This window comes from Megalops cyprinoides, chromosome 12 (genome assembly GCF_013368585.1).
Source record: "Megalops cyprinoides isolate fMegCyp1 chromosome 12, fMegCyp1.pri, whole genome shotgun sequence".
NCBI lineage: Eukaryota > Metazoa > Chordata > Actinopteri > Elopiformes > Megalopidae > Megalops > Megalops cyprinoides.
The window spans coordinates 13,394,689-13,418,618 of NC_050594.1; the positions used below are offsets into that span (position 1 = coordinate 13,394,689).

The following is a 23,930-nucleotide window of genomic DNA, read 5'->3' on the forward strand; positions in this document are numbered from 1 at the left end:
CTAACAATGCCATATAACATTGCAGCTCCAGCTACAACTGCAGAAGTAGGAATAATTACACATTAACTGGGCCGAACAGCTTTTAAAAAAGAACATAAAAAGGCATATGTATTTGGAAGAACAGCTGTCTGAATGTTCATGGTGCTGAATTATGTTTTAAAAGAACTCTTCCCTTAGTAGCATTACCACTTATTTTACCATTATCTGGGATGCATCACAGAGCTAGAGATGAGAATGACTCTTACCTCGGTGGGAGTACCGTGTACCTTGCGAAGGACATAACCCACCACCTTCTTGCAGATGAAACAAAGGCCGGGGATTTTCTGAGTGTCGTTCAATTTCCGTAGAATATTAAACTGCAATTAACAGAGTGTAGAGGTTCAGAACAGAGGATTAGAAGAATTGAACAGGAAGGTGTCCTTAGTGGAACACTAGTCAACTTACTGTGGGATCAAAATGGAGCTCTCCATTAAGGTCAATGTCAAATGCAGAATCATCAAGGTCTGCAAAAAGACACAAAGGCCAGGTCAAGTGTTTAAAGATATCCAGACTTGTTATTAAACTCTGAATCTTCAGTCTCATTCACCAGTGGCTGAGAGTCACGAATGTTCATCAATGTGTCACTTTGAAGACTAGTGACTGTTAAAATGAACTCATTTTTTTATAAATGACATCCATATGAAAATAATGTGCATTGCATAATTGTTGCAAGACTCCACAGTTCATTTGAAATGTTGTAATATTTTCCTTAAAATGAGTCATATGAAGCACTCATAATGACTTTATTAACTAAATATTGACTACAATTCTTTTCATAAGCATAAATTAACATTATCCCTAGCTTATGACAACTTTCATAATGTTATAACACATAATGATGCATCATGGCACTTATGACATAACATATGTCACATCTCCCATCTAAACCTGGCTAAACCAGTTATACTCTTTATGAATGCTTATGAAAATTGCAATTAACTATTATATAGTATATATTATACCTCTGTATTAGAATAGAATAGAATAGGATAGAAGTATCTTTGGGGGCTTACATTAAGTTTTACTATCACAATTTATTCAGTGGTAATTCTGTCACACCCTAATAATGACTAATGTAGGACAACGCCTTATTGCTATTTCATGATATCAAGAGCTTTTCCTTAATTTGACAGCAGTTCTTTCATCACAACACAGCAAATATCAAGTGCAGGCATGAAGTATCAGATGAGTAAATGGTGAGTCTTTGCCCCTATGCTACATATCTGCTCACCGAATGAAGGGAAGTCTTCCTCAATATCAGGAATGTGAACCCCAAATGCTGGCATGTGACAGAGAGAGAGAGAGGTTAACATTTACAACTAGCCCATGCAGTATGAATTACAGGAGTGCTGGCCAACTTGAATTCCTGACTGGGCTGTATGTGCAACTTACATCACCCTCAATAAGCCACATGGGCTGTGCTAGATGCCCTAGGTATCTACACCCCAAAATCTGTGACAGAAAGGATTTAAAATACAAACTGCATCAGTTTTTTATCATTAAATGTAATGATCGCTTCACCTGCAAAAGTTAAAGAATCATGTTCCATATTTTATTCTGTATTTTATTAACAGGTTATAGCCAGTTTGCAGCAACATACACAGCACTGATTTTGTACTTAATATTGACTAGGTTCTTTCAGCATTGCTTAGTTTGATTAGTTAGTTCACGTTTTTCTGATTTGGTCCTTGCCTTAGCATACCTGGAGACAAGGAGCATGTTATTGTGAAAGAAAAATTCTGCACAACCTGAATGATGAAAAACATCACCTTGATGCCTTAATATGCAAGTGACTTTTCAATTTCTGGATGATATTGCCAATTGCCAAAGCAATGTTAAACATATAACAGAGTGCACATAGTGTGAGAGCTTTTTTCTTTATTGTATGATCTTTGAAATGAACAGAAAAAATACCACATAAAATATGAATACTATATGTGTAAATACCATGGCTGTGGCACAACAATTTCGTTAGATATACCTCAATTGTACTCACCAGAATAGACAAGGTAGTAACCGATAACCATGAAGAGATACATTTTTGAGCTCATACTGGACATCTATTAGGAATCCAGGGTTTTATAGGGTTTTATTCTCACTAACAGTAATTCAAGGGCAGCTAGTCGTTCCTTAATACCATGGGTTGGCCACTCCCACTAAATGGAAGTGGGTGGGGTTTTAGTGCATAAAAAGCTCAAATAGTGTGAAACTGCTGTGTTATGTGTGTTAAATACTTACAAACAGGAAAGGCAAAAAAGGCAGAAAAGTACATCCATGAACCAGTAACCATCCAAAAGGAACCTAAATTAATCAAAACAAAACAACAAAGGAAAGTCACACACACCAATCAGACCAAACATAGCTCTCATTAACACAGTTAAAGTACAGGGGTGTGTGCCACTTGCAGCCTCGCCCTCGTGCTGGCCTTCACTAAGAGGAGGCACTTATTCTTTCAGAGCATCCCCGATCAATAACGGATGAATAGTACAGATAACTACAGCTGAGTGGGCCTCACATGTGGTATGTGAGAAACGAAGGGCTGAACTGATATTCTTTTTCCCCAAACATGCTACCAGTCCCTGTGTCAGATGAGTCTCAGTGCTTGAGTATTTCTTAACAGTAGTGCAGAGATGGCAGAAAGTAAAGGTGTGGTGAAGACAAGAAAGCCATACACATACTCACGATATTTCAAGAGAATTAAGAATATTGGTGAAACAGTGAGAACAACGATATCTCCAGAGAACTTCTTCCTTTACCCTTCATGGTTTCCTATAAACTTCATAAACTCCTCCTTGAGGCACGTACTGAAGTTTTTTGTGGGCACAGTGTCAAATAGACTTGTGATATCTGGTCATTGATGAAGAGAAAATGAAGAAGTAAAGAGATAGAGAAGTGATGGGTGTGAAGAACTGATGAACAAGAACAAAATGGCCCCTTACATAGGCCACAATCGTTATTGGTATTTTTGTTTCATTGGCAATACAGCTGACATTTTTCTAAATACTAAAGCAGATAGGTTTGACAAGAACAACAACAGAGACACAAAATTTGAGTAGTATCTGAACATGATTACATGAAGTATGTGAAACAATGGTGACATTTTTCCCACCCCAAATGAGGTCAGCTATTGGACATTAATGAAAATTGGGTGAACATGCTGTGGTTTATACATGAGTTATTAGTGCAGAGCAGAGCAGCTCAGGAATGTTGTCTTTACTTTATGGAGCATACATACCTGACCTCAGTTCAATTACAGCAAATGATGAAGTTCTCCAATCTCTCAGCTGTCTCTACAGTGCCTTACAGTGTCAGAGAGAAATGCCTTATCAAGGTGTATGATGTTAAACCCCCGCCCCCCCCATCCCCTCACCTGCCTAAAACATAAATAAAATAGTACAAAATGGAATTTGATTCCCTTTGGTTCTGTACTTCAATTGAATTGAATTATTATAATCATGTAATAGCATCTATAAAAACAAGGACAGGGGAGGGATAGGAAACATTCAAGGTCCTCGCAGCCCCAGTCAAACACACAATGATTCATTGATGCTGGCTTTAATGGCAGTTTACTGATTACAAATGCAACATCAGGTAAAGAAAAGCAGAGAAGCACTCTTATGAAGTCACACCAATCTTTAACTCCAAGCCCTCATCAAATCAGACTTTTCTCACTGCTGATAAGCATGTCTACTTTTACTTGCAATGCGTTTACCTCCACCTCTGCTGTGTATTATAGCTTGTGACATCACAGCAGATGATTGCGGATGCTTCGAAGTGGAGCCGGCTTTGCTGCTGATTTCCCTGGCATTGTGTTCTCAGAAAGAGGGCGCCTGCAGAGATGGAGTGCCCGACAGACTGCCCCTGCTGCATGCAGGGACACTATCTTGTGGACGAGCTTGCCAAAGAACCCATTCACAATCTTTCGGCACATCCAATGTGGCACATGAATATCTCTACAGACAGAGTGCAAGGCATCTTTGACCTCCCTCTAGAGGTGGAAGAAGAGGGTCAAAAGATACATCTACAGGATCATCAAAAAGCTCTCATGCCTTCACCATTCTTATTTCAGTGTCACATAATGGATTTTTTCTAACAATATGATATACAATATAACATTGCAGCTTCAGCTACAATTGCAGAAGTAGGAATAATTACACATTAACTGGGACGAACAGCTTTTAAAAAAGAACATAAAAAGGCATATGTATTTGGAAGAACAGCTGTCTGAATGTTCATGGTGCCGAATCATGGTGCCGTTTTAAAAGAACTCTTCCCTTAGTAGCATTACCACTGATTTTACTATTATCTCGGATGCATCACAGAGCTAGAGATGAGAATGACTCTTACCTCGGTGCGAGTACCGTGTACCTTGTGAAGGACATAACCCACCACCTTCTTGCAGATGAAACAAAGGCCGGGGATTTTCTGAGTGTCATTCAATTTCCGTAGAATATTAAACTGCAATTAACAGAGTGTACAGGTTCACAATAACAGAGGATTAGAAGAATTGAACAGGAAGGTGACCTTAGTGGAACACTAGTCAACTTACTGTGGGATCAAAATAGAGCTCTCCATTAAGGTCAATGTCAAATGCAGAATCATCAAGATCTGCAAAAAGACACAAAGGCCAGGTCAAGTGTTTAAAGATATCCAGACTTGTTATTAAACTCTGAATCTTCAGTCTCATTCACCAGTGGCTGAGAGTCATGAATGTTCATCAATGTGTCACTTTGAAGACTAGTGACTGCTAAAATGAACTCATTTTTTTATAAATGACATCCATATGAAAATAATGTGCATTACATAATTGTTGCAAGACTCCACAGTTCCTGTGAAATGTTGTAATATTTTCCTTAAAATTCCTTAAAGTGCTATTTATGAATGCTTATGAAAATTGCAATTAACTATTATATAGTATTTCTTATACGTCTGTATTAGGATAGAATAGAATAGAATAGCAGTATCGTTGGGGGCTTACATTAAGTTTTACTATCACAGTTTATTCAGTGGTAATTCTGTCACACCCTAATAATGACTAATGTAGGACAACGTCTTATTGCTATTTCATGATATCAAGAGCTTTTCCTTAATTTGTCAGACAGCAGTTCTTTCATCACAGCACAGCAAATATCAAGTGCAGGCATGAAGTATCAGATGAGTGAAAGGTGAGTCTTTGCCCCTATGCTTCACAGTTGCTCACCGAATGAAGGGAAGTCTTCCCCAATATCAGGAATGTGTTCCCCAAATGCTGGCATGTGACAGAGAGAGAAAGAGGTTAACATTTACAACGAGCCCATTCAGTATTGATTACAGGAGTGCTGGCCAACTTGAATTCCTGCCTGGGCTGTATGTGCAATAAATACATACAATCTCTGTGCCCAAGAAAGACATATATGGCACAACAGTTTCTTTAGATATACTTCAGTTGTACTCACCAGAATAGATAAGGTAGTAACCGATCACCACGAACAAATGCATTTTTGAGCTCATTTTGGGGAGGTATTAGTAGAGATCCAGGATTTTATAGGGTTTTTATACTCACTAACAGCAGTTCAAGGGCAGCTAACCGTTTGTTAATACCATGAGTTGGCCACTTCCACTAAATGGAAGTGGATGGGGTTTCAGCATACAGTATGGAACATGAAACTGTGGTGTCATATATGGTTAATTCTTACAAATGAGAAAAGTAAAAAAAACATCTCAAAAGTACATCCATGAAGCAATAAAAAGGAACCTAAACCAATCAAAATAAAACAACACATACACACCAATCAGACCAAACATCTCTCATTAATGTCGGGAGGTAAGCCGACAGTTGCCGCCGTGTTAAGCGCCGCAATCGGGGGAATTAATTGGGAGCCGCGGGTGCGTGTTTGAGCCGGGTTTGTTGAATGGTTGCCGCTGCCGAACTGGCGGGATCCGCGGCTGTTCTGAATTGTCATGATTAGCGGGAGTGCAGGTGTAAAAACAAATCAGGCATAGGAAGGAAACGCTTTGCACCGCGCGCGGGTTTTACTAGGGGGAAGTTATAATATTATTATTATTATTATTATTATTATTATTATTTTATTATTGGTTTAGTTCGGTGTTTGTTGCTTTCGGTTATTTTCGGTTTTGATTTTGGTTGTCGTTTACGTCCGGGTTTTTCTTTTGTTTTGTGAATATTTTTGTTAAGTTTCGCTTTTGTTTTTTTTTTGTTTGTTTCTTTTGGGTTGTTTCGGGGAGAGATGAGAGCAGAGCGTGAGCCGTCCCTGTATGAATTGCCTTTTGTATTTAATAAAGTTTTGGTACCTGTACTCCCGCGTCCTGGTCGTCTGTGGCGGGCGGATCTATTGGGGGGAACCTGTGTTGGGTAACGGGGGCCAACGTCGGCGTTCGTGGCTCCTGACATTAACACAGTTAAAGTGCAGAGCTGTGTGCCACTTGCAGCCCTGTCCTTTTATTGGCCCTCACTAAACAGACTGCTGTCCTGCCATGGACAACAGATGGTGTAAAGCTCAGAGGAAATGAGGCACTTGCTCTTTAAAACAAAAAATCAGATTAAGAAAAGATGATTAGTATAGGTAACTACAGATGACTGGGCCTCACATGCAGGTATGTGAGAAATGAAGGGCTGAACTGGCATCCTTTTTTTCCCAAATGTGCCACCAGTTCCAGTGTCAGATGACAGTCTCAGTGCTTGAGTATTTCTTAACAGTGGTGCAGAGGTGGCAAAAAGTAAAGGTGTGGTGAAGAAAACAAAAAAGCCATACACATACTCACGATATTTCAAGAGAATTAAGAATATTGGTCTACTTGTGAAACAGTAAGAACAACGACATCTCCAGAGAACTTTGCCCTTTATGGTTTCCTTCACAAAACTTCATAAACCCCTCCCTGAAGAACGTACTGAAATTTTATTGCGGGTGCAGTGTCAAACAGACTGGTTATATCTGGTCACTGGTGAAGAGAAAAAGAGAAGAAGTAAAGAGATAGAGTAGTGTGGGTGTGAAGAACTGATGGACAAGACAGAACAAAATAGCCACTTACATAGGCCACACTTCCTTGTTGGCATTTTTGTTTCATTGACAATACAGCTGACATTTTTGTAAAGACTTTGGAAATGAAAAAATTCTCATTTTACTTATGGCCACTTGTGTGCTTTGGTGATGAACATGTAATTTAGCAGATAGGTTTCACAAGAACAACTGTAGAGATACAAAAATTGAGAATTATCTGAACATGATTATACGAAGTATATGAAACAATGTGTTGATTTCCTTTGCATGACATCTTTTTTCACCCAATACAAGGTCAGCTATTGGACAGTAATGAGCATGGTGTGAACATGCTGTGGCTTATACAGAAGTTATTAATGCAACATTTAACATCAGGCAATCCATTTCATATGTCAGGCCCCAATCAAGTCACCATAGCGCACAGTAAAATACAAATTCAGAAAATTGTCACTAAAGGTAAAGTATCTGTTGCCAAATGTCTGTTACTCTGGTGCCATGAACCATAATTTTAACCGATGGGAAAAACAATTACTTTTTTTGCAGATGAACCATATGTTGAGAATCTTCCGACAGGTTCCTGAAAGTCAAAGAGTCTAGAGTGCAGGAATGAAATTAGGTAACTGACACCAAGACTGAAATAGAGCTCTTTCCCTGAGGTTAGTGTCTGTACCATGACCACAGAGTAGTGCACAGAAACAAGGAAGCCAGATCACCAGTAGTGATTGAGAGTAGTTGGTTTCCAAGGCTGGCTGGGCCGTAGTCACCATGCAGTGATGGAGACCAGCCTGGGAGGCCTGGTGTCTCCTGCAGGCCTTGAACAGAGCAAAGAGAACAGTCATGGCCAATACATGCAAAGAGTTTTAACACAGTGGCCACTGAAGCTGCTCTCATGCTCCACTCACTGAAGGATGATAATGTCAGAAAAGTTTGAAATTCTCATAAATCACTCATCGCTCTTTATTTAGGTGTTAATAGTCATCTTCTCCATAACTTCAAGTCCTTCAGACAGGAACCAGTGAAGCTGCACTATCAAAACTGGCTGTCAGAGTTTGTATGGACACTCTGTATCTAGGTAACCCCAGAGATGAAATATGTTACTGGTGGAAAAGTACTGAATACATATTTTTAAGTTTCAGTCAAATATTTTATCTTTTTCAAAAGACAATTACCCAGTTGAATTTCAAACCTTTCTAAACTTTAAAATTATGGTATTTCCAGGTACAAATCTGCAGTAAGAATATATGGTCAATGTTTTCTTGTGAGGCATGACTATTTTGTTATGAAATATCAGTAACATTAAAAACATGCCTAACAAAAATAAGACTACCAATAAATGAGCTTTAGCATCAGCCTGTTCATGACCCGTGCTTGAGAAGAATGAACCTATCTAAAAAGAAAAGACTGTCTTAAATGGGGGCCTTCACAGATAAAATAACAAATCCCACTATATTTCTGTGTTATTGAACTAACATGACAAGTTTTCTCATACTATAGTTATCTCAGAAACATCATAGTTTGGTTTTCTACTTTGTTCCCATATATGGACAAGAACATTTTATATCACATGATGAAGTGATGCAGTACTTATGACCACAGAAAAACTGTCTGTAGCATCAACTTGTGGCTGTGAATTCTCTGATGACCATAAAGAGCAAAACTTGCCAGGCAGATCATGAGAAACTACAATATGCTACTTCACATTGACCTGTTTTTAACCATGAAGAAGAAAAAGAAAAGAAAAAAAGAAGTCAGCTGTTCATCCGTATGTTTTTGATTCTTAGAAAAGACAAATGATTTTATAGCGAGAGACCCACTTTTATAAGAATACAAAATAACTGTATTTAAATAAAAACCAACATGGAAACAGCGACCAAAATGTGGAAAAGATGGAACTGAGTTTATTTGTAATAAAATAACCATTTAACTATTTATTCAGTCATACAGTGGCTTTAAAAAACACTTTTCCAAAACTATTTCTAAACAAAGTTCCCCCAGCATATCCAAAGACAAAAGGGGTTTAAACTGGGAGATGACAATTCTACACAATTAACATAATGTCAAACTATAACGAGTCCTTTACAAATATACAGTATGTCTTGCAACATTATCTGGTACTGAAACAGGACAGTTGAGGGCAGTTGATGCAATGGACTGTATTTTATGTTTGTTTGCTTTATTATTTGAAGTTCAGCAAAACACAGATGTCTCATTTCGCCAGCTCACTGCAACACCAGTGCCCAAGAAAGCGGGTTAAACTGAAAAGTACTTATAAGCCTTTCATCTGCAAAAGTATTTGTGCATTCACTGCACTTACCACAGTGTCACCAATAAAATTAACTTATTGCCTAGTTTTCATAGAGAGTTCACAATCAGTCCATCTAACCCCCCCTTGTCAATGGCAATGCTCAGATGCAACTGATGTGATAACTACATTCGTAACGTTAGCAAAGTTAACAGAAGCCAACAGCAAATATACTGTACAGTAAGTCTAATGACTACATTAGCAAACTTCTTGATGATTGCTTTCAGCATGTCACGTCAGCGTACTAATTATGAAGGACAGACTACACAGCATGCTAAAAATATTGCGAATTTCAAATATGTCGAATTACATATGATCACCACGTAGCAAACTACAACATGTAAACGAAGCCTTTACCAACCTCTAATCAGACCTCTATCTACCGTGTTGACACGCATGCATACTCTTACCAAACTTCCTTGTGCGTCACGGACTCCCGCCAGCCAATTAGAAACGTCTTGAGAACTGATTGGCAGAACATTCAGGCGCGGTATTGCGAAAAGAAAGACTGCCGAAAACAAATTACTTGCTAGCCATCTTGTTAGCAAAAGTGAAAATGGTCATGAGTTGTGATCAGAAATAAATACAATAGTGATTATGTAAAATCGAACACTTATAGTTAGCTAACGTTTCAAGAACGAAGAACCTCGGCGTTTCTGTCATTTGTTCGTGCTGTTTTAGCTGAGCTGGACTCTAAAACTGTAGTTAGCTTGCTGGCTAGCGAGCTAGAAAAATAGCTAGGAGATGAGCGCTTCCCGGCAGATAAAACGTAAGTATGCATGCTAGATAGCTGGATGAATAAACTAGCAAGGGCATGGACAAGTAAGAATATACATCTAATTATATATAAGGTAGCATGTTACGAATGTTACTTAACGCTAGTTAGCTAGATCACGACTGCCGTTAGTCTACCGCGTATAGCTAGCTAGCTGGAGGTGAGCTGCTACTAGCAATGACAGCAAGCTAGCTAAATAACACTACGCTAATAACTAATAACACTGCGTTAGCCAGCGTTAGATAGCTAGGAAGACAAGCATTAGCGAAAGCTAGTATGTCATGGTGGCTGGTTAATACTGTATCTAGACTGCTTTGTCGAACACGGTATTTAGGCAGATACGTTAAAAAGCTTAACGACAGGTTGGATCTAATTGGCCTGATTTCTGTCTTATTGCAGAGCTGCAGAAGGCCAAAAGTAAGGCGCAGAGCACCAGCAACTTGAAAGAGGAGGCCAGCTTGTGCAACCAGCTTGGGGAGGTTCTGGCTAAAAATGGTAAGAGGGTGGATCGCTAAGTAGTGACAACTGGCGGTGGCTTTATCCAGTTGCCGCTGGAAGGAAGTGCGTCCAAGAGAGCAGGGTCATACAGCTGTACCCTTGGACAGAGTACATCACCGCTCTGTGTGTGTGACAGAGACTGCATGTCGGCATGTGACGTGTATCGAACAACACCCCTATTCAAGGCTAGAAAATTAGGTTGGTCTTGATGTTTGGTGAGAAAAACAATAGTCACTCCTAAGTGGACAGCCCCTGCTGTTCTGGTTATGTGGCAGCTCAGAGATGGTTTTCATTCACTGTTTTTATTATGTATTTATTTGGTACATGCGCATTGCTCATACGACATTCTAGATTACATACATCAGATACATCCGCTAATATGCATTAAAGTGAAAAGCTTAGTTGTGCGATGTATTTTAAATTCTGTGATCTATTGACTGTGATGTATGGTAGTATACTTGGCTTCCCTTGTCAGGTTGCACAAGTTAACTTGTGGTAGGGCTTGAATAGTCTTATGCTCACACTCACTGGTTTGGGAACATTGTTAGCCTGGTCTGACACTGTTCTTCATTCAGTTTGAATGGATACACTTCTGTCCTGTTCTTTTGTGCAGGAAGTCTCTCTGGATAAGAGCATCTGCTAAGTTAATGTAATGTAATGTAACTTAAAATGTAACTGTAGAATCACAACACCTTGCAGTTACCCTTAAGAGCAACAATTGCACCATATAAAGTGAATGGTGCGAAACAATGATGAAATCAAGGTCTTAGGTCATAGAGCTGAGTTATTGTGACAGCAGCCTCTGTCTGTCTGTTGCCCAGGCGATTTCCATGCAGCGATCGAGGAGCACCGTCAGGAGCTGGCCTTGTCTGAAGTGCTGCGTGATGTGATTGGCTGTGCTGTGGCTAATCGGAAGATAGGAGAATGCTTTGCCGAGCTCGGCAACTTTGTGGAAGCGTTGAAGGTGAGGGACCAAGGTCTGCACATGGAGCAGGTCTCAGATGTAATTGGGCTTGGTCAAATATGGTCATGTTCCATTTTCTTCCCCTGTGACTGTGTCTTCTGATAGACATGGAAGTAGAACTGAGTGCTGTGAAAGTAGGTTTGCAGGGAAAACCTCTTTGTATAAAATGTAATATAGAATGTTTGTCTTGCACTGTAACTTGCACTGTCCTGTTTCCTTTCTGTGGTGAAATCCTCTGAGTTACAGATTGTCTCTACCTCCATCTCTCCTCCCCTCCCCCTCCCAGCACCAACATCGTCACCTGGACCTGGCTCGCTCAGTCAGTGATGCGGCAGAGGAGCAGAGGGCGCTGGCCACCATTGGCCGAACCTTCCTGTTCCGTTACGAATCTGACCAATCGCAGGACAGCCTGAGGCAGGCGGAGGAGGCTTTCAGGAAGAGCCTGGCCATTGTCGATGACCGTCTGCAAGGTGAGCTTTTTCAGCAAAACTGAAAAATCCTCTAAATAAAACGGTCATGTGAAACAATTTTAGCCACAGAAGGTACTGATACCAACTATTTACAACAATGGTTGATGTGTTGAAGTGATGTGCAATGTTAGGCTAGCCTAAGAAGCTGCCGGTTTTATGTATTAACTGTTCATACAAACTGGTTGTTTACTGAACTACTGAAGGTTTGGTACCTTTCTCAATGATATAACAGCAGTACACACAGCTTACAGTTGCCCTATGTTACACTGTCACCAAACAGGAAGTAGTTGAACTGTCTCTGAATAGATAAAATTGTGATTCTATCCCAGTTAAGGTATTTCTGTCTTGAAGAGGTTTATATAATATGCAATATGTGTAAAGGTGTTAGCTCTTCAGTATGTAGTTCTGGCTTGGTGATGAATTCAGTTAGAGGTGCAGTGTGTTTTTGTAGAGGAGCAGCAGTGGTAATGCACACTCCAGCTATGACATTATATGTAATAGAATGCTCAACCAGGGTTACTTATGGGTTCGCCTGCCTTCTGCTCAGGTGTGGTGCCGTCCCACGAGCTCAGTGAGATGCGGGCACGGCTGTACCTCAACCTGGGCTTTGTGTACGATGGGCTGAAGGACGCACAGCGATGCACCGACTTCATCCGCCGGAGCATCTTCATCGCAGAGTATGACTGTGTCTCTGTCCCTGGCCCTTTGTGCTGTCTGTCTGTCCTGCTCCAGCCGTCTGTCTCACCCCACCTGGCTTTCTCTCTCTCTTTCTCTCCCTGCTTTAATGTCTATTCATATATCTGTCCCACCCAGTCAGCCAGCATCCCTGCCCTTTGTAATCCTTCCATGTGTCTGTGTCCTTTTCAATTTGCCTGGTTACACTGTGGTCACAGAATTAACAGATCGGGCCAGGCTAATTGAGAAAGGAAGGCTTTTTTCTTTTACCTCTCTCAGTCTCTGTCTCTGTGTTCACAGGAAGACCCAGCTTCTAGAAGACCTGTACCGCGCCAAGTTCAACCTCGGTCGCATCCACTTCCGCAACGGGCAGCACTCCAACGCCGTGCGCTGCCTGGAGCAGGCCAAGGAGTGCGCCCGGAAGATGAAGGACCGGTTCTGCGAGAGTGAGTGCTACAGCAGCATTGGCCAGGTAACAAAACCAGCCTCCCCTTAAAGCTACACACACCTAGCTAGGTCCCCTGAAAAATGTACTCACCCAGTCGGTTCTGATTAAGCTACACAATACTAACTACACTCATCCAGGTACATCCACTTAAATTTACACCCTCCCAGAGGGGCCTCATTAGATCTGCTCTCACCGGGTGAGCCGGCAGCCCCTGAGGGAAACCACACTTCAGTGTGGAGACCTCTGGTGATCAGAGAGTCTTTGATTCAGATAAGTAGTTGCTGCTGATAACTCAAATTAGGTTTTTTTTATCTGTGTGTGGGTGTGTGTGCGTGTGTGTATGTACAGGTGCTGTTGTCTCTGGGCGACTTTGTTGCGGCTCGGCGCTCCCTTAAGAAAGCCTTCACTCTGGGCTCCCAGCAGCCTGCAGACCGGGAGGTTGTAAAGAGAGCTCTGAAACATGGTGAGACTGACCACCACACTGTAAACACACTGCACACACGTTCACACACAGTCACATTCTGACATCACACTGTACACACGCTGCACATGCATACACACATGTGCACACACATGCATACATACACACAGTCTAACCGTCTCGCTGTATACAGACTGCACACACACACACACACACACACACACACACACACACTATAATCAACACTCAATGTGTACACACACCCAACATGTGTCCACTGTTCGTCACAGACACCACCCATACACAGAGAGATCCAAACTCAGCCCCCCTCGTGTTACGGTACACGCTACACAGGTGAGGCTCTCCGGCTGCTCCTTCTGTGTCACACTCCAGGGTTGTGAGACAAGATGGTGTTTGTTTCCGTAGCGATCCAGGGCTGTCGGCTGGAGCAGGCACTCTCTGAGCTGGGGGATGGAAAGCCGCAGGAGGCCGTTGGGCTGTCGGAGCAGCTGGGAGACCTGTACTGCAAGGTGGGCTGCTACAGCAAGGCCCTGGACGCCTACCGATCTCAGGTAAGAGGAGCCAGTCTGGGGAGGAAGGCTGACAAAAATCAGAAAGCCACTAGTCAGGCCAAGTTTTGGAGGGGAATGAATTTGAATCTAATATAAGCACGGTCAGTTGCTAGTCAGGCCTGTTTTTGTTTGGTAAAGGATTTAAAACTAATCTGTTAATGCCAGCACTTATTGGGTCTTAGTTTTGTTGTCAGTCTTCTTTCCACTATCAGAATATCATTGCCTGTTGGTTTGATCTTTGGTATAACAGAGTGTTGCTCTTGAAGAAAGACAGCACTGTATGTGGTGTTGTACCACAGATTGTGTATGTGTGTGAATTGGCAATTATGATGTAAGCTTTGCTGCTAAATTGGTGTCTTCTGTCTGCACATGTGCCTGCAGCTGTCCAGCGCAGTGGCTCTTGGGAAGCCAGCCCGGGAGCTTGCCGTGATCCATGTTTCCCTGGCGGCCACCTACACTGACCTCCGCCAGCATCAGAAAGCTGTGGAACATTACAGACAGGAGCTTGCCCTGAGGCAGAACAACCCCAAAGAGGTACTGCACACCTGAATGCACCTGTGCTCACCTGTGGGACTGCTCAGGGCTGTCGTCTGTGTGTGTGTGTGTGTGTTTGCTGTGCTGTTGGAGAACGATTCAGGAGCGCGTACAAGCCAGACTAAGAAAGCGCCATGCTCACAGTACACAGAGGAAGTGCTCTGCTCGCACCGTGCACGTGTTTACACGAGCCTACCCGCGTCTGTGTGACAGCAGTCCCGTCGCTTTCTGTTTTCTCCAGACTGCAGCTCTCTCTCGTGGCTTTGCGTGGCATAACACTTGCTCAGCGCGTCGTCCAGGATCATACAGTCAAGTTTACGTGTAGGCAGTGTGTTCAGTGCAGCTGCCACAGAGTTTGGTTCTAGCGTGATGTGTTGCAGCGTCATTAACAATTCATTGTGTGTGTGTGTGCGACATAGGAATGTGAGTCGTGGCTGAACATTGCTGTATCTGAGGAGGAGAGTGGGCAGAGCCTGGAGGAGCTGGACAGCTGCTACAGAACAGCCCTTCAGTGTGCAGAGAGAACAGGACTCCCTAAACTGCAGGTGTGTGGAAATATTTATTTATATATATATATATATATATATATATATATATATATATATATATATATATATATATATATATATATATATATATATATATATATAAAATATTATAACTACATGTTATTGCATATGTTTGACGGCAAACAGTGAAGTTGTAATTTCTTTAATTGTTTCTTTCTCCTTTTCTGACTCCCCCTCTGTCCTTTTCTCTCTCTTAGCGGCAGGTACTTAGGGCGTGGCATGCTGCCCAGCAACGAAGAGGCTCCTCCCAATGTGATGACACAGCCTTTCGGCTCCAGGAGCTGTGTGAGGCAGAGGGGGGGAGCGACGGAGAGGAGGAGGAGGAAGAGGAGAACAGCGAGCCACTGGAAGACAGTGACATTGAGCTTTCTGACTCAGGTGAGGAGAGGATCAGTAGTGATTGCGCAAGGTGTGATTGGTGCAAATTGTTAAGTCACCGATGGATGATACAGCTGGTGTTTTGCATTGATGATCCACTGATGAATGAATCCTCACTCTCCCATCTTTAAGGGCCCACAGCAGACAACTATGATTAGCAAAGACATCATTGTATCTACTGAAACAGGAAAATTATCTCCTTATCCCATGAAAAGACTTTTAATAAGGCACAAAAAGTGGGAAAGGAAAGAAACAGCAGAATAGAAAAGCTAGTAGTAGCACTAGCCAACAATTTGCTTGTAGAAGTATCTTGATTTTGTTTCACTCCCACTCATAATCACTCACTCAGTCATCATTTCTCTCTGTCTCTCTCGCTTAGATGAGGACCTCGAGGAGTATGACAAGATGGTCCCAGGCCGAAGGAAGACGGGTCGGGTGAGTGCTGAGCCGGGTGAGGGAGGGGGCTGTTTTTGTTTGAGGTTGGACCAGGGAGGGTGCTGTGTTCGGTGGAAGTTAGGCCTGCGAGAGTGCTGGTTAGTAGGAGGTGTTAGTTCTGTTCAGGTTCAGGAGAGGCTGGAGCTCTTCATCTCTCTCTCTCTCTCTCTCTCTGTGCTCAGTGGAACCGGAGAAACGAGAAGGGCGAGACATCTCTGCACCGAGCCTGCATCGAGGGAAACCTGAGGCAGGTCCAGTGCCTGGTGGACCAGGTGAGTCCCTGACCGCTTCAACACGGACTGAGCCCAGACAAATGTGTGGCTTATTATACCTAGATTCACAGCTGATCATTCAATGAAACTGAGTACTGCAAGGTAACAGTCAGTGATGGAATTTAAACCACCACGTTGTGTTTGCTGGTAACCACTGTAGCTGATGCATTTTCATTGCAGTGGTTAAAAGTTGATATCCCAGGCGTAGCGACAGGTGTGTTAATGTGTGTTACCTTTTTTAGGGTCACCCTATCAATCCCAGAGATTACTGTGGCTGGACCCCACTGCATGAAGCCTGTAACCATGGCCACTATGGTAAGTGTAGGGCTGAAACTCTACAGCAGCGCTCTGATGTGTGTGAGATGTGCCTTATCAGGATTCTCTCTCTCTCTCGTTTTTCTCAAGCTTCGCTTTGTTTAAAAACATACTGACGTGCACTAAGGACTGTACAGGTGTATCCCTTGGAGCAGCTTCACTTTGAAAGGGACAACAAAAGTGTCAGTTGAGGATTAAAAGGCTACTGTGTGATGCTGGTTGGCTGGTTGTTCATGGATTTCTCACTCATGCTGTAGTAAAGCATGAAGAATGAGGATGGCTCTCTAATCGACTCGACCCCCCCCCCCCCCCCCCCCTTTAGATATCGTGGATCTGCTGTTGAATCGGGGGGCCAATGTGAACGACCCTGGGGGCCAACACTGTGAGGGCGTGACCCCTCTGCACGACTCCCTCTCTTGTGGACATTTTCAGGTGGCCCGACTGCTGGTGGAGAGGGGCGCCTCTGTCACCCTCAAGAACAAAAAGGTCAGCACCCCCCGCCACCCCCAGCGAGCACACGAAGCAGCGTGTACTGACCCGTGTAAATTACTTAACAAAGCACTCTGTACTGACCACTGTCATTTAACAAGCAGAACTGTCTATACTGACACGTGTAAATTGCACAGTAGATCTGTGTATTGACCAGCCTAAATTGCCAACCAGAGTTGGGTTTACTGATCAGCGCGAATCGCAGACCAGGGCTGTTGTACTAACCAGTGTCATTACATTACCTGAGCTGTCACAGCACATACAGCGATGAGCCTGTTGAAATGAAACCGCAATCAGCTTTAAGCGTGTGCTTCAAGTGAAGGCACAGCTGGCACAGACTAGGAGGTGGTGCTCTGTGGGTAGGGGTGTGAGGGGAGATGTCAGATTTTAATCCGGCAGGGTACCCCTCTGTTTGTCGCCATCTCAGGCTCAGCTCTTTCTGCTTCAGTGAGAATGTGTGGGGGAATGTGTCACACAAAACCTCTAGTCAAACTGCCCGTTTTCCCAGTGTTGGTGTTTCGTTTGTGCTGCCCTCGTGACTCCCCCCCCCCCCCCCCCCCCCCCCCTCCTATGGGATTCCGTTGCAGGGTGAGACCCCCCTGGACAGCCTGCGTCAGTGGCTGAAGATGTACAGCAGAGATCTGGACCAGGAGACACGGAGCGAATGCATCAAGACTGAGAGAGCGCTAAAGAAAGCCGCCACAGAGAGAGGTATACACACACACACACATACATATACACAGTATATACATACATATATGTACATACACATATACGTACATACACATCCACTCATACACATCCATACACCGGCAACATACACATTAATAGTATACACATACAGATTGCATGCACATGTGTGCAGATGCGTGTTCCTGCACAGACGCTGATCAGCTGTATCCCCACTCACACAGCTAGTCTCAGATGGGTTAGTTTCTGCTCAGATGCTTATGTGGGCAGTGTAACCAGGTGACTTGGTAACTTCACTGAGAGTTGATGTACGCTGTAGTTTAGAGCCCCTCTGATACTGACTCTGTTTCGCTGCTTCGCGTCTTAGTGCCTGCAGCTCCGGCGGCAGAGAGGCCCTTCGACGTCCTGCTGGACAGCCAGCTGTTTGACGCAGAGAACTCCGAGCCGCTGGTGCCCTCCGGGGGGCGCCGCTCCTCCGACCAGGGCCTTCAGAGGGCCGGGAGTGGGGAAGGAAGCGCGTTATCACCCAGGCCACCGAGGAGGCGCTCCGCTGGCCATCAACGCGGAACGGAGCAGGCCGTTCTGTATGGGGTATGAGTCTTCTTGGTATATTTGCTCTGTAATGCTGCATTCACAAGCGCTGGATGAAATGGATCAGTTGTGTGGGTGTGTTTTAGTTAATGTTATGCAAACTTATGAGGTGAAGTTATTTTGGAATAAATACAGATTGTACCAGATTGAGATACTCCTCTATCACCTGATTGGCTGGACTGATTTTCCAGCCAGTCCAAAACATTGTGGGAGGCGTCTAAGATGCACCTGGTGCCTATTTTCTAAGACATGAAATCAAAGTCACGTCTGACATCAGTATGGTGAACATATTGAGCTATAGCACAGAGCTCCCGTTGGAAATAAATAACTGTTGACACAAAGAAAAGTTTGAAAGACATCCATGTGAATGCAGCTTCAGAGCTCAGAGTGCTGAGTCCTGTAGAAAATGATAGGTGTTTTTTTTGTCTGTGTGCGTTCCTCCTGCAGGAGAGCAGCTCCTCCTCAGAGCACGGCGACTCTGATGGCGCAATTAGCCCCTTACGCCCCGTCAGGCCTCGCCAACGTTTCCCAGCGTCCCCTCCCCCTCCGGCCGCACCTCTCAGCCCATGCCGTCCTGCGCCCACGGCGAGAGACGCCACAGTGCCCCCTGTCTGTGAAGCGAAGGAGTACCACAGTGCCATGCGCGGCCTGGGTAGTGCCAAGACCCGCCTCCTCGCTCAGGGCCTATCAGAGCTTGAGTGCAGTGGCATGCCGTCGTCTTTGACCAGTGGCAGGTCAGCACTGGTCCCAGAGGAGGAGTACATGGCAGACGATTGGCTCGAGGATGACCTGGGCGAGGCTCAGCCCAAGAAGAGGCGGAGAGTTGGTACAGCACAGGATGGGTGGCGGGAGGCGGGACCTTCATCATCAGCGAGAAGCCAGAGTCACCGCACTGTGTCTCCGGAGCCTGCACCTAGAGGTACTCACACACCCTCTGACTCACTCACTGACACACACACACACACACACACAGTCTCTCTCTCACACACGCAAACATGCTCTGTCTTATACACACGCTCGTAGTCTCTTGTTCATTCACACACACACAAACACTCACTGACTTGCTGTCTCACACAGACATACCCACTCATTCACACAGTGATTACTGTTCATGGTACACATACCCTCTCACTCACACATACACACGCAGACACAGACTGCACTACTATAGCACTAAAGTATTTGAGTAAAACAATGATAATCTCTCCCTCTCTGATGCAGGTTCCACCACCTCCAGTAGGGGGCACTCTTTGCAGAAGGCAGCCTCGAAGTCCCGGCAGGTAAAGATGACACAGCTGTCTGGGATGGTGATGTTGGGCCGGAGGGAGGTGAGCCGACCTCAGAGCCCCACGACGGAGGAGCCCACTCTCTCATATCCCTCACAGGTATGGAGTTGAGAGAGGGGGGAGGGCTGAAAGGAGGGAGGGCGAGAGAGAGAGTCTCTTCACTTACAGGCCTCACTGGCATTGAGGAGAAAGGGAGATTGTCACATGTATCCATGGAGTTTTTTTCTTCTTGGAAAATGTCAGTGTAATTGCATTGTTATGTTTTATGATATGGGTAATGACTGGTAAAATCATGCTGTCTCAAGTTGAATTATCTCAAGTCATGTATTAAAAAGCAGGTGTGTCATTTGTTGGGGACAGAATATGCTCCAGCCTTTATTTTTGTGAGTCAGCTCATGAGTTTTCTGTCAGACACACTGTCCTGGATAGTGTTGTTTGTGTTGTGCTTAGGTTAGTGGATGGGTGCATGTGTGTGGCTGTGTGGGCGAATGATGTGTCTTTATAATTGTGGTGGACATGGCACACCATGTTCACTTGTTGCCTGACACGCAGAAGATTAAAATCATCTTTGGGTCTTTCTTCAAGCCTCCAGCTTCATCGCAGAGTGTCGGAGCTCCCTTGCTGGCTCCAATCAGAATGAGGGTCAGAGTTCAGGACAATGTCTTCCTGATTCCGGTTCCACACAGGTTGGCCTTTTTACCTCAGATTGCACATCACTCTGGTCAGTTTACAGCTCATGTAGTTTTCATTTGTGCCACTAGGGGACTCCCATATTCCTTTGAATTTGCCAGCTTAAGTTGTGAATATGTTTGTGATGCAGCTAGTACTGGAGGTAATTCAGTTCAATTCAATTTTCAGATCAAAATATTGAAGATTATTTAAATCCATATGTTTATAAGCCTAGCCTAGTTCAAAGCTTCTAAATAAAGGATGCAAGGCATCTGTTAGAATTTATATAAGTCTGAGCTAGAGTGATACGTGTCTTTCAGGCCTATGTACACACACACTCATTGTCTCCTTGTATTTCAGTGAGGCGGACACCTGCACTGTGTCCTGGCTGTGTGAACAGGCTGCCAAACGGTACTACCAAGCCTGTGGGCTCCTGCCACGCCTCTCCCTGCAGAAAGAGGGCGCTCTTCTCTCCCCCACCGACCTGTTGCTCTCTGTGCTCCACACCAACGAGGAGGTGAGAGTCGATGTCTGTGTGCCACAAATTATTTTGTACTGTTACTGCTTCTCACAGAGAAGACTCATGGATTGTAATAGTAACAGCGAGGATGACGATGACAACAATGACAAGCTACACTCAATTTCTTGTGAAGTAAAATGTTTGATGATGATGATGATGATGGAGATGAAGGCTTAACTGTGTACGCAGGTGTTGGCAGAGGTGTGCTCCTGGGATCTTCCCCCACTCCCTGAACGCTACAAGAAGGCCTGTCAGAGTCTGGCTACAGGTACCACCTCACAGAGACACTATCATACAGTGAACCAACCCCACACCATCACACATCTTCACATCTTCACTGCTTCACACTGCTGCAACCTCGTGCTGTTGCTACCTTTTACCGTCACTACCTCACTCTGTCACAGACATCTATATGTATTCATTTAGCAGTCAATAGTGACAGAGGAGTCTATTCAATAGGGTTAGTCAGTTAGCCGCACATATACTGAATCATTAGAGCAATCTTTGAAATATGGTGCCTTTGTGGAAAGCGCTGCCACAATAGCAGTAAGTACAATCATACAGGCACAGCCTTAAACTATTACTGTCAGTTGCCAGCCGCATGTTTTATATGGCCACCATGTGTTTGTCACTGAACAGTTGCTGCTGCAACTGGTATGAGGTGGCACCAAGCTTTTATCTTCTATACTTAAATAGCAGTTTGGTTTACAACTGCTAGCTTTAATCACATTGTTAGGAGCGGGAGGGATCAGAGTTTGGAGAAGCCAGGTGTAGTCTGAATAGGACAATGATCCCGCTGTTGTCAGGGCAGTTGTCAGGACTGATGACACAGTCATGTTGTCACGGGATATTGCGAGGTGGTGTAGTGGTGATGACAAAGAAAAGTGTGTGTGTGAGATGCTCGTTTATCATATACATTACTGAGGCAAGCCTTGCTGTGTGAGATAATCTGCATGTAATTGGGATGCCATACTAATCAATACTAATCGCAGCATATAATATGTGGGAGGAAATTATCAGCATTGTTTCTCGGGGGGGATGTTGTTTCAAAATAGTTTTGTATTTGCATTTATGTCTGTTGCATGTGTATGGGTGTGTGTGTGTATGTATGTTGTGGGCCAGTCCAGGTGTGTGTGTGTGTGTGTGTGTGTGTGTATGTTTCAGGGTGTGCAGGTATGTGAACCTGGCAAGCGTGTCTCTGTATCTGCAGGTGAGAACAGGCTGCTGCTACGTCTGTGTGAGGTTCAAGACGGCAGCCCCTCCATTTCGGTGTGTGGACTCGGCCTGCCCCCTGCCTCCCTCGCCCCCTTGCTCCGCGCCCTCAAACTGCAGTCAAACCTCACTCAGCTCCGCCTGTCTGGCAACCGTCTCCACGACGACCTCATGCCAGAGCTCGTATCTGCGGTCACCACCATGCCCAAGCTCCAGCTACTGGATGTATCTGCCAATCAGATCACAGGGGAGGGGCTGAAGAAGGCTGCGTCAACTTTGGAGGGGCGGAGTCAGCCAGCGTTTCCGGTATTTCATTGGCTGCCTAACCTGTGATGTTGCAGTCTTTGCTTTAATGAGACCTGTGCCTGTACTGATCCAACAACAAGAAGGGAGGCACTGCAGACTCATGATTGCTTTCTGACATAAATTCACCCCCCTCAGTTGGTGTCTGTGCAGAGTTTTTATTCGCACATGTGAGAAAGTATCTATTTGTCAGTGTCTGCATCTGTTACTGTGAACGTGTGTGAGTGTGGTGGGTGTGACTAATTCTGTCAGTGTGAATATCACATGTAGGGTGTGTTTGTGTGTGATTCCAATATGTGTCATCAGGCAGCACTTAGTAGCAGTAACGGTACGGGGAGGGGTGATGTCATTTCCTGTTATACTGTTTCCTGAGGCCAGCATGTTTGCCTGCCCCCTCTTCATGCCCTGATGAGTCAGTGGATAGGAGACTTTGCTGGGGTTACTGGCTCACTGACAGGAAAAGGAGTATGAATGCGTAGGTCTGAATGTAAGCATGTGTACGTGCGCCTCTCTCCTCTCTCCCTGCAGTGTCTTGAGGAGCTGGTGCTGAGCGTTAACCCTTTAGGAGACGGTGTGTCACAGGCTTTGTCCAGCCTGCTGTCGGCCTGCCCCCTGCTGGCCAGTCTGTCGCTGCAGGGCTGTGGCCTCACCGCCCGGGTCCTCCAGCAGCACCGCCTTCAGCTGGCCTGTGCGCTTTCGAGTGAGTGTGCCCCACACGTCTCACCTGGCTCTGTATCTGGCCAATCCTGTGAGAGAGAGCGATTTCTGTTTCAGCTCGGCGGCCAGTCATTGTTTAGCCTGAGTTGGACTGTGTGGCGGCTCCTCCCAGTTCTGCATTCTGGGCCATCATTGGCAGCATGATCTGCCGTTGCCTTGCACGGAGACAGAGCAGTGCTAAGCCATTGTTACGTGTTGGACTTTGCCTTAGATTCGGACGGATGAAAGCGTCAGCATGGAAACAAGGAAGGAGCGTGTTAAAGGTGTTACTCCAGGTGGCCTCAGCTGACAGAAAAGCTCCTAACTGTTGCCTCTCTGCCCCCACCAGGTACAGGTCACCTGAGGTCGGTGTGTCTATCCCACAATGCCCTGGGCTCCACAGGGTTTGAGCTGGTCCTGAAAACCCTGCCCCTCCACTGCCTCACGCACCTTTACCTCTCGGCCGTCCGCGGAGGGCCGGCTGACCCCCCCATCACGGACCACCTCACTGCCCTCCTGTCACAGGTAGCTGAATTGGCAGAAATTATAAACACAGAGACAAAATGGCTGTCTCCCATAACTCAGCCTGTTGCTCTGATTACTATAATGCAGCTGAAATACAGTGGCTACTATTGAATAAAGGAGATCGCACTGTTTGTTGAAGATGCATTGCAGTGAATGGGAAACCCATGAGTGTCGTTAGTAATACTCATGCACAAACTGTTTGCGTGCAGTTTCTGCTGCTGTCTGCCTGTTTGGTGCAGGCAAATACAACGGAAATAGGAATAACTTCTTTTTACCACTAGCTC

At 44.5% G+C, this 23,930-nt stretch overlaps 1 protein-coding gene and 1 long non-coding RNA gene across 2 annotated transcripts in view; one reads left to right on the plus strand and one right to left on the minus strand.

The window, feature by feature from the left end:
* Positions 1–443: 443 nt before the first annotated feature.
* Positions 444–2,124, minus strand: LOC118786532. The gene is made up of 3 exons (XR_005005345.1): positions 2,036–2,124; positions 1,271–1,318; positions 444–503 (listed from the first exon to the last, which is right to left on the minus strand). It is a non-coding gene; the product is annotated as an uncharacterized LOC118786532 (long non-coding RNA).
* Positions 2,125–9,993: 7,869 nt separating this feature from the next.
* Positions 9,994–23,930, plus strand: part of tonsl (tonsoku-like, DNA repair protein) — a 17,531-nt gene continuing 3,594 nt past the window's right edge. Inside the window, 25 exon segments of the mRNA XM_036543033.1 lie at positions 9,994–10,108; positions 10,514–10,609; positions 11,434–11,576; positions 11,863–12,046; positions 12,594–12,723; positions 13,022–13,193; positions 13,518–13,632; positions 14,017–14,162; positions 14,544–14,696; positions 15,116–15,241; positions 15,463–15,643; positions 16,023–16,078; positions 16,261–16,350; positions 16,593–16,665; positions 16,988–17,151; positions 17,742–17,865; positions 18,212–18,441; positions 18,886–19,407; positions 19,692–19,820; positions 20,307–20,407; positions 20,751–20,907; positions 21,100–21,178; positions 22,121–22,428; positions 22,954–23,125; positions 23,471–23,646. Coding sequence (XP_036398926.1) covers positions 10,084–10,108; positions 10,514–10,609; positions 11,434–11,576; positions 11,863–12,046; positions 12,594–12,723; positions 13,022–13,193; positions 13,518–13,632; positions 14,017–14,162; positions 14,544–14,696; positions 15,116–15,241; positions 15,463–15,643; positions 16,023–16,078; positions 16,261–16,350; positions 16,593–16,665; positions 16,988–17,151; positions 17,742–17,865; positions 18,212–18,441; positions 18,886–19,407; positions 19,692–19,820; positions 20,307–20,407; positions 20,751–20,907; positions 21,100–21,178; positions 22,121–22,428; positions 22,954–23,125; positions 23,471–23,646 — 3,852 coding nt within the window. The 5' untranslated portion in view covers positions 9,994–10,083.